Source organism: Salvia hispanica, chromosome 6, assembly GCF_023119035.1.
Source record: "Salvia hispanica cultivar TCC Black 2014 chromosome 6, UniMelb_Shisp_WGS_1.0, whole genome shotgun sequence".
Classification (NCBI taxonomy): Eukaryota; Viridiplantae; Streptophyta; class Magnoliopsida; order Lamiales; family Lamiaceae; genus Salvia; species Salvia hispanica.
In genome coordinates, this window is record NC_062970.1 from 14,184,524 (window position 1) to 14,202,242 (window position 17,719).

At 40.5% G+C, this 17,719-nt stretch overlaps 1 protein-coding gene and 1 pseudogene across 6 annotated transcripts; both read left to right on the forward strand.

Moving 5' to 3' along the window:
- Positions 1–1,017: 1,017 nt before the first annotated feature.
- Positions 1,018–8,699, forward strand: LOC125192839 (annotated as a pseudogene).
- A 3,198-nt stretch (positions 8,700–11,897) lies between these two features.
- Positions 11,898–17,558, forward strand: LOC125194063 (probable E3 ubiquitin-protein ligase RHG1A). 6 transcript variants are annotated; one of them, XM_048092067.1, is made up of 8 exons: positions 11,904–12,254; positions 12,345–12,387; positions 13,599–14,007; positions 14,092–15,348; positions 16,498–16,551; positions 16,694–16,792; positions 16,885–17,025; positions 17,137–17,558. In XM_048092067.1, the coding sequence occupies exons 3-8, from the start codon at positions 13,687–13,689 to the stop codon at positions 17,266–17,268; spliced, it is 2,004 nt and encodes a 667-aa protein (XP_047948024.1). In that variant the 5' UTR covers positions 11,904–12,254; positions 12,345–12,387; positions 13,599–13,686; the 3' UTR covers positions 17,269–17,558. The 6 variants fall into 6 exon arrangements, 4 of the variants coding, with proteins under 4 accessions (XP_047948021.1, XP_047948023.1, XP_047948022.1 ...); XR_007171679.1 differs by lacking the exon at positions 17,137–17,558 and adding an exon at positions 16,396–16,436 and having other exon boundaries at positions 11,898–12,254; positions 13,599–15,348; positions 16,885–16,927; XR_007171680.1 differs by lacking the exon at positions 17,137–17,558 and adding an exon at positions 16,396–16,436 and having other exon boundaries at positions 11,898–12,254; positions 13,599–15,348; positions 16,501–16,551; positions 16,885–16,927.
- The last annotated feature ends 161 nt before the right edge of the window (positions 17,559–17,719 follow it).

The window sequence follows — 17,719 nt, forward strand, 5'->3', positions numbered from 1 at the left end:
TTAGTTGAGACTTGAGAGGGTTAATAACTTCGTAAGTTTTTTTTTCGGCAGCAACCAATTAATCAACAAGTTCAAATTTTTTTTTCTTATTTATTCTTTTCTTTTCGAATTCAGTATCGCAAAACTCCCTTTTTTTAGTAATTTATTGTGTTGGGAGATTTTTCCTATGTATGTCAATGACATGGTGAAAAAATAAACTTACCCTCCAAAAGTTTAAATTATTAATAAAATTGAGTTAATATTAATAGAAGATGGACAGTTCATAAAAAAATACTCCTTCCGTCCCACTTTAGAAGTCTCGGTTTACCATTTTTAAGTGTTCATTTTAGGAGTTACGGTTGGAATATTCCATAAATGGTATTAGACCCCACATTCCACCAACATTTTTTCCGCTCACATTTTATTATAAAACCAATATAAAAAAATATGACTCACGTTCCACTATCTTTTTTCACCAACTTTTCTTTACCTTTCTTAAAATCCGTGTCAAACTCAACTGGGACTGTGTCAAACTCAACTGAGACTCTTAAAGGTGACGGAGGGCTATATTAAAGTGGTTGTTCATCTCCCGTAAGTAACTAATTGTTGAATCAGTAAAAAAAAGGTTTTGTGTATTAACATTTTATGCATTTTTTATAATTATGATTGTTATTTTTATAGTATGATATTTTTCATATAAAATATGTAATAGAATAATTTACATTGAAGTTTCTAACATCATTTATTTTTGGGCCCGTCCCTAGAGCTAAAGGAACTGTAGATCAATGGCATAGAAAGAGATTTATATGGTGGGAAGGTGGTCTACCACATTAATGCTCTGTCTTCAAGAATTTTCAAGATTGGCTTCTTTCAATCATCTTATCCCTGCAACTGTTGAAAAGTCTTAATTTTTAATCTAACAAACAAAGGCATCGTTTAAAATTTGAAATGAAGATATTTTTGGCTAGATAATTATACAAATTAACGAGTACTATCATGTGGATAAGATATTACAAAAATCTATAATCCATTCATTCATCTATTTCACAGAAGAGCTCCCAAATATGCAGTTTCATTTCTCAGTTTGTTTGATTCTCTTCTCATTTCTTCTATGGACCAATCATGCTTCATCGAAAAGATCCACCTACATTATCCACATGGATAAACCCTCCATGCCCAAGGCCTTCTCCACTCACCATTACTGGTATTCTTCCCTTCTCAAATCTGCCACTTCAGCAGAGGCGAAGCTCATCTACACCTACGACCACGCCTTCCATGGATTCAGCGCTGTATTGTCGACACACGAATTGCAGGCTCTAAAGAAGTCCGAAGGGTTTGTTTCTGCCTCCGTAAGCAAAGCTGTCACTTTTGACACCACACATTCCGTCGATTTCCTCGGCCTCAGCACCGCCACCGGACTCTGGCCTGCTTCAAACTACGGAAAGGATGTGATCATCGGCATCATCGACAGCGGCATTTGGCCAGAGAGCCCGAGCTTCAACGATGACGGGATGACCGAAATCCCTCCCGGGTGGAAGGGAATCTGTCAACAAGGCCCAGATTTCAATTCATCAGTGTGCAACAAGAAACTCATCGGAGCCAGATTTTTCGATGCAGCATCTCGAGCAGAATATCCAGAGAATTTCTTTACTTCGCCTAGGGACACCAGTGGCCACGGCACCAACGTCGCGTCCATAGCTGCCGGGAATTTTGTGAACAACGTTTCCCACTTTGGATATGCCCTTGGAACTGCAACGGGAGTTGCCCCAAGAGCTAGGATTGCAGCATACAAGACCGGAAGCAATGATGCGACACATTAGCCTGCATCGACCAGGCCATCGCAGATGGTGTCCATATTATATCCATATCCTTACGATACGAAGTAGCCACTCTGTTTGACAATCCAATCGCAACAGCCACCTTCGGTGCCAGGGAAAAAGGGATCGTTGTTTGTAAATCCGCAGGAAACACTGGCTCCAGCATCGCCACAATTAGAAACGGGATCCCTTGAATTTGTGGTGGCATCCGGGACCATTGACCGATGGTTTGCAGGGACGATCACACTCGGAAACGGCAAAACCATAACCGGATTTACCATGTTTCAGCTAAGGGCCTCTGTCATCAACTTGCCTCTCATCTATAACCAGACCCTCTCTGTCTGCAACTCTACTGAAGTATTGTCACAGTCTAATCTACGATGACTATCTGATCGGTTCCAACTCCAACGTTGCAGCAGCTGTCATGATTTCAGACGATACGAGCCTACTCAAATCAGCAGATTTTCCTTTTCCAGGGACCGTGATCAGCCGTAGAATTGATCGAGTACGCAACCACCAGTGCTTCACCGACTGCCACCATAGATTTCCAGCAAACAATAATCGGGCCAAATCTGCCACGGGGCGTGCCAGCTCCAGCCCTATCAGAGTCCTCTTCCAGAGGCCCCTCCCACAGCTACCAGGAGATCCTGAAGCCCGACATTATGGCGCCGGGAGTGCTAATTCTAGGCGCGTACAGTCCTATCGGCCTTGGTCCACGAGTTGGAGAAAATTCCTTCCTGTCAACGGATTACGCTCTAGTGTCCGGCACATCGATGGCCGCCCCTCACATCTCCGGCAGCTATACAGTCCGCGATGATGACAACTGCTAATCATCTCGATGCGACAAAACAGCCAATCAAGCGGGCAGGCTTCTTCAGACCTCCTATTGTTGCTTCCCCATTGGGTATTGGGTCGGGTCAGGTGGATCCGAACCGGGCGCTTGATCCAGGTCTTGTGTACGACCACACGCCGCAAGATCTTGCAGATCTAGTCTGCTCGATGAACTTCAGTCGCGAGCAGATTCGGGGGATCATAAGGTCGAGCTACAATTGCTCGAGGGCGTCGCCTGATCTGAACTACCCTTCGTTCATAGCGCTGTATAACTTAGACCAGAGAGGAGTGACGTTGACTAAAAGGTTCAAGCGGACTTTGACGAATGTTGGTAGTGGCGCCGCCACGTATAGAATGAAACTGGAGAAACCGGAGAATTCTACTGTGACGGTGACGGTATCACGGAGGACTCTGGTATTCAAGAAGAAATATGAGAAGCAGAGCTATTCGTTGCGCATTCGGTATATGGGAGATATTGGGACGGGGGTCAGACATGAGACATGGATCGCTGACGTGGATCGAGGAGACCGGCAAGTATGTTGTAAGCGTCAAAACATAATAAAAGAAGAGAAGATGGGAGAATAATTGTGAAGAATAAAGTGATGATACAATTACATAGTGTCCTAGAATAGATTGATTACAAAATAATTGTGTTTCCATAGATAGGAAATATTCACACCTATAAATTGAGGTGTTGAATTCTATTGTAAACATAACAGAGAAATACAACAATCTTCTACTCCCAAAACTCTCTATCAATATGTTTAGCCCTATGAATCTCGCCTCTCTCGATTACCATCGTTAAGATGGTATCAGAGCAGGTTTATTCGGGCTTGAGGCTCAGAAAAATATCATCACCGTCTCGAGTACCTTTCCCGACCTTTTGATCCCTGCACAAACACAACCAACAAGATGCCAGATTCTGAACCAGATACCCCTCCAAAAACCAACCAACCCATAACCCTTTCAGCCGAACAATTCGCTGAATTCATGAGAATGAGCATGTCTCATAAAAACTCAAACCATCAGCCTTCATCTGTGGAGTCATTAGGCGAGGTGCGCCTAACAGAGAAACTTAACGGGGACAATTATCCCCTATGGGTGAAACTGATAAGACGAGCCATCCGGGGGAAAGGTCTGGCATCTCACATAAATGGAGTTACAGACCCTCCCCTGCCGACGGACCAAAATTACAACCGATGGCAGCAACGAGATGATTGTTGTTTCAACTGGATCATCAACAACGTCGACTCCAACATCGTCAACGAAGTCTCACAGTACGAAACGGCCTATGACCTGTGGGAAAGCCTGGCCACAACGTACGGGAGCGGCGCCGATCAGTTCCAAATCTCCGACCTGCATAGGCAAGCATACAGTTTAAAACAAGGAAACTTATCACTGGAAAACCTATGGCAGAAATTCCAAGATTTATGGATCTTCATTGATACCAAGGATCCAAATCCAATGGACACTCCGTCCAGCATCGAAAAATACAACCAACACACACAGAGACCCAGGTTGTATCAATTCATATGGGCATTAGATGACCACCGATACGAAAAAATCAAACGAGAAATCCTAAATATGGATCCAATCCCAACGGCGAGGAAAGCATACGGACTGGTCAGGCGGGAGGCCGTCAATGAAAAGCTGCTAAATCCAGAACCCAAGGAGTCTGGAATCGGAGTAGGACTCGCAGTATTCGACAGAAATCGAACACAGAATCACCAACCACCACTGCCGAGGAACCCTAATCTCCGAAAGGACGAAGATAAGAGCAAATTGGTGTGCAGCCATTGTGGAGGCAAGAAACACACCAAAGAGACGTGTTTTCACATCCATGGATTCCCGGAGTGGTGGGAGGAGATGAAGAAGGCCCGCCAGGCCCGAAACGTGAACCGGAGCAGTGGAGGCGGTAGGGCATCGGCGGCATTCGCCGTAGACCGAGCCACCTACGCTGAGAAACCGGCGGGCGGTGTCGGCTCATCAGCCACAGACGGAGGGGAGAATCGGCCAGAGGAGAAATCAACCATGGCGTCGGTATCAATGGCGAGGGTATGGTCAGAAGGTGAGATTCCAGCGACCAACGCCACCGGAGAGAATGAAATCACGATGGAGAAGGTCCCCACGGCGGCTAGGGTTCGTGGAGAAGAAGGAGCAGCGGAAGCTAGGGTTCTTCAATTTGGGGGAGAATTTTCCCTAAATACTCCCAATTCCCAGATATCACAAACCAACCCCATAAAATCAGCCTACTCTCACAAACCACCCAACTCTCGAAAATTCCCACCAAACCCCAACCCTATATCAAAACCACATCATCCACCCCATATTTTCGGAAAATATCATGATAACCCCCACATAGCCAAGACTTTACATATTACCCCCCAGCTTTCCACAATTATCACATTTCAACCTAGTATATCGTGTCAAAACTCCTTTGATGCCTTAGCATGCTCCTCTACATCCATAACCGGCCCAATAGACCCTCACTAGATCTTTGATTGTGGGGCAATAGATACAATTTCCTTTGAAGCCTCAGATTTTGTATCCATCTCAACGTCAAATAAGTCTCATGTCCAAACCGCTAGTGGGGACCTAGCACCAGTCATGGGGGCGGGCACGATAAACATTTCGCCCACTCTATGTCTATCTAATTGTCTTTATGTCCCTTCATTGTCACATAAACTCTTATCTATCAGTCACGTGACCAAGGAGTTGAACTGCAAATTACTAATGCAACCTCAATTTTGCATGTGACAGGATATCAAGACGGGGACGATAGTTGGGCGTGGCACTGAGCGATGCGGACTATACTACGTGGACGAGATAACCCAACAGAGTGCTGCGATGATACTAACTCTCGGACCGACAGACAGGCAGGCTTGGCTTTGGCATCGTCGGTTAGGGCACCCATCCTTAGGATATTTTCGCCTACTTTTTCCTAATTTAGTTACTTCTATAAACTCTTTTCATTGTATACTTATGTATTGGCCAAAAACCATAGACATTCTTTCAAGTTGAACAATACACGAATGAAATCTCCTTTTGCTTTAGTACATTCTGATGTTTGGGGCCCGGCTCCCGTCACTGGGGGACAAGGTTTTCGTTACTTTGTTCTTTTTATTGATGATTACTCTCGCATGACTTGGATCTATTTTTTGAAGAATAAGCATGAAGTTTTTGATAAATTCGTTGATTTCTATGAGCTAATTCAAACTCGGTATAATCATAGCATCCAAATTCTTAGATCTGACAATGGGGGGGGAGGGGGGAGTTTATCAATAAAAATATGCAAGAATTTTTTAGGAAAAAGGGTTTAGTCCATCAAACCTCGTGTGCTTACACTCCGGAACAAAATGGGGTAGCCGAAAGAAAGAACCGATATATTCTTGAGATTACCCGAGCTCTCCTAATTGAATCTAAAGTACCAAACTCACTTTGGCCCGAAGCTATAGCCACCGCAGTATACCTTATGAATCGTCTACCCACTGGAATCCTTAACTTTAAAACACCTATGGATACTTTTTCCAACCACTTTGAAATCCCATCCTCCTTATCCCTTGAGCCTAGGGTGTTCGGTTGTTCTGTCTTTGTTCACATAGCGAAGCACGAACGCTCCAAATTTGATCCTTGTGCCCTCAAATGTGTCTTCCTTGGCTATGGAAAAAAATCAAAAAGGCTACAAGTGTTATGATCCAACAACCCGTAGAATGCACACCACCATGAACTGTGATTTTGTGGAGGGAGAATACTTTTACAGCCAATCTAATAGTCAGGGGGAGATACCTTTAGACGATAGTCCAAACAATGACCTCCTAGATTGGCTACCAGATATTGGGGACCACCACTTAGGAGGAGAGCCACATCCAAGGGAACACCAGATAGGGGGAGAGTCACAGCCAAGTCCTGTCACAGACGTTGGTCCACCTGAGGAAGTTAGTGGCACCGCCGAGCTGTCACGTCCTGCAGTACAGAACGAAAAACAAGGTGACATTGTCCGGCCATCAACCCCGGCTTCGATTCCTGAGGTAAACAATTCAGATTTTGATAATATGCCTTCAGAACGCACTAATCTTGATAGGGGCAATAACAAAGAATGTGGAACCAGTGGAAGAAGTGGAGATACAGGAGAACCATTTGAGTTGCCTCACAGGAGTACGATAGGAATTCCTCCTAAAAGATACTCGCCAGACTGGAAGGGAACGAAGGCGAAATATGGAGTGTCAAACATTGCCCAAGGCCATCTTTCTGAAATGGCACGGGCCTTCGAAGCTGCCCTATATGAGGAGGAAGAAATCCCACAATCATTTGAAGAGGCAAGAAAGCACAAACATTGAAGAGAAGCCATGAAAAAGGAGATAGATGCCCTGGTCAAAAATGGCACATGGGAGAAATGCGCATTGCCTAAAGGGAATAAGCCAGTTGGATGTAGATGGATATTCACCATAAAAAAAAGAGCAGATGGTTCAATCGAGAGATATAAGGCGAGACTTGTGGCAAAAGGATACACCCAGGTGTATGGAGTAGATTATGAGGAAACCTTTTCCCCAGTTGCTAAAATGGATACAGTACGGGCCTTACTGTCTGTGGCAGTATGCAAAGACTGGCCACTACATCAGTTCGATGTTACCAACGCCTTCATCCATGGAGAGTTAGAGCAAAACAAGGAGGTGTATATGGAAGTTCCACCAGGATTCTCTGAAGAATTTGGAGGAGGAGAAGTCTGCCGACTACGAAAAACTTTGTATGGTTTGAAGCAGTCTCCACGGATCTGGTTCGGAAGGTTCTGCCAAGCAATGTTCAAACATGGATTCAAGCAAAGCCAATCCGACCATACACTCTTCACAAAAAGGAGAGGTGACAAGGTAACATGTTTGATTATATATATTGATGACATGATCATTACTGGAGATGATGTAGAAGAAATCCAGAGTCTAAAGGAAAACTTATTTAGAGAATTCGAGATGAAAGATCTAAGAGCGCTGAAATATTTCTTGGGGATAGAAGTGTTGAGATCCAGACACGGGATATTCCTTAGACAGAAGAAGTACGTCCTAGACCTGCTGGCAGAAACTGGTCTTCTCGACTGCAAACCAACAGACACTCCAATGATTCCCAACCATGGTTTGAAGATGGAAGAAGGGGTCAAGTTTGCAGATAGGGAAAGATATCAACGACTTGTCGGAAAACTCATCTATCTCTCACATACCAGACCAGATATCTCGTACGCTGTTGGCATTGTGAGTCAGTTCATGCACCGACCTCAAACCAATCACATGGAGGCTGCATTAAGAATCATGCGATATCTAAAAGGCACGGTAGGCTATGGAGTGTTTCTAGCTAAAAGAGATGACTTAGAGATTGATGGATACACTGATGCTGACTGGGCAAGCAATCCAGTAGATAGAAAATCTACAGGAGGATACTTTACCTTCATCGGGGGCAACTTGGTTACTTGGAGGAGTAAGAAACAGAAGGTTGTAGCTTTATCTAGTGCCGAGGCTGAGTTCCGAGGAATGAAAAGTGGACTCATGGAAATCCTATGGCTAAGGAGATTGCTCACAGAAATTGGCTTCCCACCTACTCGGAAGAGTCAACTGTTCTGTGACAACAAGGCGGCCTTTAGTATCTCAGAAAATCCAGTACAACATGACAGGACGAAGCACGTGGAAGTTGATCGGCACTTCATCAAAGAAAAACTGGAAGGAGGCATTGTTGAATTCCCATTTGTCTGTTCTGAAGACCAACTTGCAGACATATTGGCCAAAGCAGTTCACTCAAAGGCCTTCAAAGAGATATTGGGCAAGTTAAGCATCGGAGATATCGTCGCTCAACTTGAGGGGGAGTGTCAAAACATAATAAATGAAGAGAAGATTGGAGAATAATTGTGAAGAATAAAGTGATGATACAATTACATAATGTCCTAGAATAGATTGATTACAAAATAATTGTGTTTCCCTAGATAGGAAATATTCACACCTATAAATTGAGGTGTTGAATTCTATTGTAAACATAACAGAGAAATACAACAATCTTCTACTCCCAAAACTCTCTATCAATATGTTTAGCCCTATGAATCTCGCCTCTCTCGATTACCATCGTTAAGAGTAAGAAGTCCGATTGTGATTTCCGGCGGAGTTGATAATTACGGCTAGTTTTTGTTACATTGCTTTCTCTTTTCTGCGGCTGCGTGTGGTTTTCTAATACTTGAGTTGAGAGATGATTTTTCTCTCTCTTCAATTTTCTGTATTGTTACATTAAGGGCCTAATTTCATTTTATGTCAATCGGCCTGTCAATAAAATTCATTTAGGATCGGTGTAAGCCCAATCCCTGCTCCAAAGCCCCAAGCCCAATCAACTTATACCCAAATATTTGGAAAAAATTTCATAAAATTTACCAGATGTACTTTATATAGGTATGCATGGAAATTAATGAGATATTATTGTTTGAGGCTTTTATTGGGCTCCAGAATTGGGGTGAGTGTTGATATTTTTATTTTATTTTGCAATATGTTTTTAGTGATACCGCTTAATATATACTAACATTGTTACATTTTGCGTGTGTTTTGTTTTTAAATGTGTATTTGTGTTTCATCATTTTATAGAGCATGCTAATTAGTTTGATAAGTTTAGAGTGTTGGCTCCATCATCAAATTAGTTGGGCCCACCAAACCAAAATTAGTAGTTACTCCCTAACGAGTAGTCTCATAGGGTTTTCTGGGTAGCTGCAGTTTTGCGGCATCGCAAGTACACAATACTGATATTCGCTTTAAACCTGTTGAGTCCTGCAGAAACTCTAATATCCAATACGGATACCTGCGTCCAGTCAGTTCTTGTGACTTGTGGATTAACTAAATATCTATTACATTTCTCTAATGTTAATTGTTACTACTATATTGATATTGATTTGTAAATCATGATTGCACGATATATTAATGTAAATTTTTTAAATCACAATGATAATGTTGGGGTTTTTTTATGAGCTCTATTCATTTAGGTACCCAAAGACAGCATGTGAATTAAGAAATACTGGAAGCGCCCTAACATTTTAATAATTAATTCAAGTTTAACAAGTGTACTATATTCTTAACTAATAAACCCAATAATTCTGAACATTGCATCTTAAATTATTCTTCTATTGAATGTGGAGTAGTTTTTTTTTTTTTTCCTTCATTTGTTGCGTGGTATCAATTATTGTTGTGAAGGGTAAACTACATTTCATTTAAGTTGAAATTATGAGTAGATAGTCATAATGTAAAATCCCTAAATTGATTTAGTGGGCGGATAATTAGAGCGCATTAACATTACTATATAGTCATATTCAATTCTACATACTTGATATTCGAAATAAAGGGCGGACGCAGAAAAAAAAATTGCAATAGGAGCTGAAGTATATATGCATATATACATTTTTTTCTCATTCTTGTTAAGGGCTCAATTTTGATTTTTAAAATTCTTTAAAAAAATTGTAGTAAACTAAAAGGGAAAAAAAAATTGGGTAAGGGCTTAAAGCCCTACCCTTTCTCCATGTGTGTCCGCCTATGTTCAAAATATTTGGGTATAAGTTGATTGTGGAGTAAAAGTAAAGTCAAGTTTGCCTGGATTGGCGCGTAATGGCCTGAAATTACAACATTACAAGCATCATTCATGAATATGTCTTGGACGCCTGCAGAGTGTAAATATGACTGATGTATCTAGACATGTCTAACATCGTTGTTCGTTACACACATGGACTACTATGTGCACACATATGAACCATTTGGTGCATTTTCGTTGTCCAAAAGGATTAAATTGGGGCCCGACCAAAGCCCTAGTCGACCATACCCAAAGAACAATCCAAAAACCAAGGTCCAAGATCCTGAGTCCAAGTCCAAGATCCAAGGTCCCGAGCCCAGCTCTCAGCACACGGTCGCAGTGAGGTAGGTGGTTGCGGAGCGTGTGTGTGTGCGTAGACTTTACAACCCGTCACTTGCGCACGTAATTATTACAAGTAATAATTTAGCCTTTCAAAATCACTAGTTAATATCATAAATTCATATTCATGTGGCAAACCGCAATTCATTATTTCTCTTTCAACGAGAATGGATGTTGAGAAACTGAATATACTATTATCATTAACTTGGAACATAGATTATTTAATTTCATAAAATCAAAACTTTCATCACTCGTACGATCCAGTCAAACTATATTGTCTGAGTTACTCCCTCCGTCCCTCATTAATTGATACTAATTTTCTTTTTCGTTTGCTCCCAATTGATTGACATCCACACCCTTATATTTTACTCCATACTTTTGGTAATGGACCATATATTTCATTAATTCATTCCACTTACATTTTAATATAAAATTAATATATATAAAAATAGGACTAATTTTTTTCACTATATTTCTTAAAATTAATGTCAAATCAAACAATGTCAATTAATGGGGAAAGAAGCGAGGGGATTCTAACATATACTCCCTCCGTTCCATTAAAAATGCAACATTTGTTTTTCGGCACGAGATTTTATGCAGTGTTGTTTTGTGAGTAAATAAAGAGATAGTAAAGTAAGAGAGAAGAAAAAGTAGAGAGAGTATTATTTTCATTTTTAGAAATGTTTTATTTTTATTGGGACAGATAAAAGATGAAAACATTTCATTTCTAGTAGGACAAAGAGAGTATTTCTTGTAACAAGTTGTCTCGATCCTCAACTATTACTATTGAAACTTCGATGATATCATCAAAATTTTATTCCATAACAAAAAATCACGCCGTAGGATTAATTGGAGGATCAAATTTTGAGAAAAATTGATCCCAACTAATATGGAAGATATAGAAATAATAAATAATTTTAGCCATTTAATGTATCAAAGGAAATAGTATCAATGCTGATAAAAATATGGAAAGACTTAATAGCTATTTTGGATTCATTAATATGTAGTCAAGGATTTGGCTTAATATTCCAAGCAAGTGGCCCTCTCATTTACAAGTGAGAGAAGGAAAGATCCATCAAGCATGTGATGAATCCAATGCGGGAGAAAGAGAGAGGTGCTTGGCGTGAGGAATTCGGAAACCATAAATAAAAAAGACACCCAAAAATCATGTGCCATTTGCATTCGGCGCGGTCTCGGTCTTAGAACAAACAGGCAGGTGACACAGGTCATTTTGTGAGCTTGATTTCACAACACATAGACCCCATTATTTTAACACCACCGTAAAAATTCAATCTTTATCTTTTTCCCCTTTTGATTATTCTGTTTTCTTGTTTCACTTTACTCTTATTTCGTATCCATCCCATCTATGGAAACTGCTGCGAGCGTGAGAGAGAGGAATTAGCTCGTTGATTACATTTATTTGGGCACTGTTGGTTTGTGTTCAAATTATGTCGCCTGTGGCCCTATGGCTGTGGGCTTATTGGTGGGGTGTTTTGAGTAAAATAAAGCTTAAAGATTACTGCCCTCATTAATCCCTCCACCCATCTCTCATTTTTCACACCACACCACCCAACAGTTTCATTCCCCACCCCCTCTCTCTCTCTCTGTCTATTCAGAATTCTCCTTTTTTTCTTTTCTTGATTATATATTGTGTCTGAGTTGAGGTTTGTGTTCACATCTTAGCCATTTCTGCTTTGTCTAAGGAGGGGAGAGGTGGTGACTATGGATTTTTTTTAATCATCTATTAAAAGCTTGCTAATTTAGAGGAACATTGTTTTGATGATTGTTTTTGGCTTTGTTCAGGTATCGCGATAGATCTACGGCCTTATCTGCTTATCTCTGACTGGTAATATTTGCCAGATTCTCTCATCTTTGTGTGATCTTTGATTGATCCTATGTAAACTAGTTTCTTCTTGGTTAAAAATTGAGTCTTTTTTGTTCTGTGTTTTTTCTTGCTTTCACGGGATTCACCCTTTTATTTGGTTGATTTTGCAAAAAATTGGATGGGTTTAGCATCTTTTCTGTCTGTTTCTTGAGTAAATTATGAATAACTCCTGCTTTAGAATCCTTCTTTATTTCTGGTTTATGCTCTTAGAAGATGGTCTATGTATATCTGGTTGGTTGAGGATTCATTCGATGCAAGTTGAGTCTTTAATTAATCTCAATAGTGTTTTATATCATGTTCCTATTCATTTGTCTAACATAATAGTGTTTCTTGTCCTCACACTAGTGATTTACCATCAGCTAAAACTGGTGATAAAAGAGTGAAATTCTCCAAGACTGTGTACTCGTCTTTGAGTGTTAGTGTGTTTTGTTTCCTCTTTTTCTTTGAACAATCATAGCTCAATGTTGCTGTTTGGTTGGTCATGCTTCTAGCTCACTTTCTTTGCTTTTACATTAGTGTTAAGTTGGTGAGGTTTTAAAAAAATTTATTTCTACCTTTTGGCTTCATATCTTGTTGCTCATAGCATTTGCATTTCATATTGTTGCATAAGTTAGAATCTGAATGTGTGGGGCTATATCATTTTTCACTTCGACAAGTAATTTTCTTTGAATCCTATGCTAGCTAGCATATTGTTTCATTTATCGCTCCTCCCTTTATCTTATGATGTTTAATGGAAATTCTTGCCGATGTCTCTGGTTTCACATTGCTCATAATATGATGTTGGTGCATGTTTGAAAAGATCCTCTGAAGCATGACCTTCTGGCATTGGTCAGTTGTGAAAACGTTGATATGTGAAAAGTCATCTTAAAAAGAGCTTCTAGTTGCCTAACCATGGTGAGAACCATGCCATGTATTTAACATAAAAAGAACCTAGTATTCAGTAGAAACCCCATAAACATCTTATGAGGAGACCTTAAACCTTGTACCAGTGGTGAGGTACTGCTATTTGATTTGAACAAGGTTTTTACTAAGTTCAATTAACCCTTTCTTGATTCGTTCCGGTTTATTTGTTTTTTTAGCTCTTTCATTTCACTATGCTACAAGGCACATCTGCTTCTATAAATTTATTGAGCACTTACATGGTACTCACCTTTTGTGTTTATTCCTTGCAGGTTCTCTGAGAACGGAAGTTCTAGATAATCAGTCGTCCATTCGTTTCTTCTGTTTTTGATTAGTTGGGTAAACTCATTGGGAGCCCTAATGCAAGGGCAAAGGAATTCTGTTAGTACATTGCCCGAAAATATAAGTTTTGATCATGGTTCTACGTCAACTGATGCCGGCATAGATTCCCAAGTGCCCTGGAATAATATGCAGACTTCTGCAGAAGCTCGGCTACCAGAGTACAAAAGTCCGTCAAGTGAGACCAACACTCAGTATTCGCATCATATAGGGCACAGTCAGTGGAGTTCAGGTGAAACTAGTTCTGGTGCTGCACAATGTCAATCTGATCGTAGCGAGCGAAAAAGAGAGCACAGACGGAGTGTCCCCTCTCGAGCTGCTCTCGACTTGGATGAATGTCAGGTTGAATCATCTAATATTACCCCAGTGGATAATGTTGTTGTCAATGGGCAAGACAATCAGACATCAAACATCTCCCTTTTGCAGATTGCTGCACCTGATTCTATCACTCAGGATCTTAACATGTGTTCGGAGTTTGGAGGCCAAGAAGGTGGCGACTTTCAGGAAATTGAGCATCCCAATAGACACATATCTGTTGGATCATCGAATGAGAAAATGCCATCTACTGGTAGCTCCTCTGATGCTCTTGGTATGTCTTCCGGGTGTCGTTCTTTGGATGGTCGACGTCTATCTTGCAAGAGAAAAGCCCTTGATGTACAAGTTGGACAGTCTTCTGGAGCAGGAAGTTCAAATTGTTTCGAACATGCCGAAAGAAGTCAACGGCATGCTGTAGCATCTGCCCCTCCTCAGATTTCTGCTGCTAGTACTATAGGTATGTCAACTCCACCGACAGATAACCCTGTCTTTAGCAATGTGTCAGAGCACCGAAACTCAAGAATTCGGCTTGAAGTTGGAGAAGCTGTTTCCTCAAATCCTTTGCCTTCAAATGCTAGAGAAACTGCTGGAAGTTCTCGCAGAAACTTACGTTTGCGCTTCAGTAACACTCATCAATTGGGTTACGCACCTGGTGCCCCATTACCAAGAGAAGCAAATGTACCTTCCTCTTCTAGGCATTCATCAAGGGTATTTCTTCGTAATCGTCTGCTTGACTTGAACCCAAACCCTCCTGTGGAGAATGAAAGTCTTCATGGTCAATCAATTCTTCAGCGTATTCCTTCTGTCCGTCAAAATCCTCATTCTAGATGGAGTGGAGCCTCTAGCTCAAGAACGAACAATTCATCTTCTGCTGGTATATCTCTAGAAAGGGAGAGGGATCCTATGCTTTACGAAGAATCTATTTCAAATATCCCCAGAAACATTTCAGAGCATCCTATGTTTATTCCTCCAAGTGAGATGGAGGGTCGGTCTCAACAACCTCCAAACTGGAACTTATCCAGTGGGGTTAACTACGCTCCTGAGAATGCCGCACCTGCTTCTCGGGCAGGCTCCACTTCAGGGATTAATTTGTCTTTACCTTCACCTACTTGGTCTCATAGGAGCTATCCACAACATCCTCGTAGATTATCTGAAATTGTTCGAAGATCTCTATTATCTGCAGCAGGTACCGAACCTGGAGGTCAAAGTAGCACAGCACCCGGTACATCACAAGAAACAGGACTTCCATCTGGATCAAACACAAGGTCAGCATTGTTGGAGAGACACCTGGATAGTCCTTTTGCTTTACCTCATTCGCTTCGGAGCATGGCTGATGATATTGAAGGAAGAGGCAGTGCGATGTCCGAGGTACATTTATGTGTTAAATATCTGTATTTTCATTCTTATTATGCAAGTGTCAAGTGTGAATAGTTGTGCATGAATCATGTCACAGCTTCCCATGATGTTTTTCATTTTACTCATGCTGCATGTAGTTGTGCTATGTACTCAATTATATCTGACTTGGGTATGATATCTGATTTGCAATCTAGTTAGTGATGTATATGGGTACGGGTAAATCATGTCGTAGGCCTACTTGAAGTGGTATGGCCGAACTAATTAGGTTTGGGACACGTAGAGGAAATTCTTAAAGCCAGTTGGTTAAAGGTTGAGGTAATAGATCTTGTTTACCCAACGTGTAACCTTCCCATATGTTTAACTTATATATATACACTATAATTATTTTTCTTTTAATTATAAGTGTAAGTTTATGACAGAATAGTTTCATTTTACTAGTTTTCTTGAAAGTAACTATTCGATCACAATGGAATAGCTAGATGACTGTGCAAGGCGCTAGAGAATTTGCGAAGTAGATTACACCTTGCTTTTGTGGATTGAAGTTCCATCACTGGGTATTCATGAGTAATGGAGTAGAAGTATATAAAATTGAAATATTTACAAACAAAAAATGTTGCATCTCCATTGAGAAAAAAGGATCATTCTTGAGAGTAAAATGTATCTTAACTCACTACTAATTGTGTGAGTTTATTTCACACCTCATGGTTGCCTCATATATGCATGACAAATCGAACTGCACACAAGCTTTATCCTAGATTGTAATTTTTACATGACATTTAAACGTTGCAACTACAATGGCACCCGCAATACCACCGTTAATATGTTCACAAGTAGAATGGACCCCAAACTATCTAGACTGAGTGAAAAGTTGCATAACAATTATATAAAGTATGACATACTCTTTGACAGTCTAATAGTACTAGGTTGACCTAGTTCTTTTCTGATAACAATGATATTGATAATTTACAATGTGCTTATATGTTACTTGTACTATGCTTTATCTTGGTCAGTGGATGTCACTAGATTATAATCACTCATTTGATTCGTCTTGCTTGTAAGGTTTTGCTACTTCTGCATTTTATGATAATGAACATTTCAAGGTAAGTATATGAAAATATCATGTTTGCAAATGCATTTAGTAATTTAAATTTCGTTTTTTAGCAGATTCGCCACGTCTTGGATCTCATGCGAAGGGGAGAGGGCTTGAGACTCGAGGTTAGTTATTCTCCTCTTTGTTTGTATTTCTCAATTCGAGATCTAAAAATTTGCTGGTCGTGACCCACGACAAGGCTGTAATTTGAGAAAAATGCAGTTGAAATTTCCAAACTTAATACTCTCTTCTATGCTCGTTTGCTAGGATATGATGCTTCTTGATCACTCGGTCTTCTTTGGGATGGGTGATATACACGATCGTCACCGGGACATGAGACTGGATGTAGACAATATGTCTTATGAGGTGAGGCGCGTTACGTTCATTTTTCCATTTTTACACTTCACTCCAAAATTTTCTTTTTTGTCAAAATTACAATTTTTCGTTTCAAATCCCAGGAGCTTCTGGCCTTGGAGGAGCGCATCGGAAACGTATCCACTGGATTGAATGAAGAAACAATAATGGCTCGTTTGAAGCAACGTAAATATGCTGAAAGACAAGCAGAGCAGGCTGAGACGGAGCCGTGCAGTATCTGTCGAGTACTAACCTCTTTCCTTCCACTTGATATGATTCAACTATAACTGCTTAAGCCCCTCCCTTGTTTTTTTCTGCATCCACCCTTGATCGAGACTCTGCGTTACTTGATGCAGGAGGAGTACAATGACGGGGAAGATCTTGGCACGTTGGAATGCGGGCATGATTTTCACAGGGACTGCGTGAAACAATGGCTCATGCAGAAGAACTTATGCCCCATATGCAAGACGGAGGGACTGTCTACATGAAACGAAGGCAAGCGTGCCATCTCGTCTAGCTGATCTTCAACACGGTTTTTTCTTTATCTTTGAGCCATTTGAAGGTAAAAAAAAAAGGACCTTGTGGATTTTGCTTCTGGTATGCCTCTTCACTCGACTCCATCCATATAAATTCAAGGAAGCAAAAAAAGAAAGGAAAGAAATTTATCATGCCCTCTTTATGCGGAGGATCATATTACATTTATTTTATTTTTGAATGAAAGTCGAGCCTTAGTCGAATTAACATTAGATTATGGAAGTTAAATGTTTTTGTTTGATCATTTGATGTGCTTTTATTTTATACAGTAGTTTGTTTTTTAACCATTTTTATTTGTCTTGGCATTTATCATTCATGTTTGAATGCTCTGTTGCTCGTTACTAATTTAAATATATATCAGATAAAAGAGATAATTTGGACAAAATTTACTACTCCGTTTGTATA

Excerpts from the sequence above, each read along its gene's own strand:
- LOC125194063 (XM_048092064.1), top strand. The coding sequence starts at position 13,687 with ATGCAAGGGCAAAGGAATTCTGTTAGTACATTGCCCGAAAATATAAGT. Across the intron at positions 16,552-16,693 it reads GAGAGGGCTTGAGACTCGAG|GATATGATGCTTCTTGATCA; the intron begins GTTAGTTATTCT and ends CTCGTTTGCTAG. Across the intron at positions 17,026-17,136 it reads AGCCGTGCAGTATCTGTCGA|GAGGAGTACAATGACGGGGA; the intron begins GTACTAACCTCT and ends TACTTGATGCAG.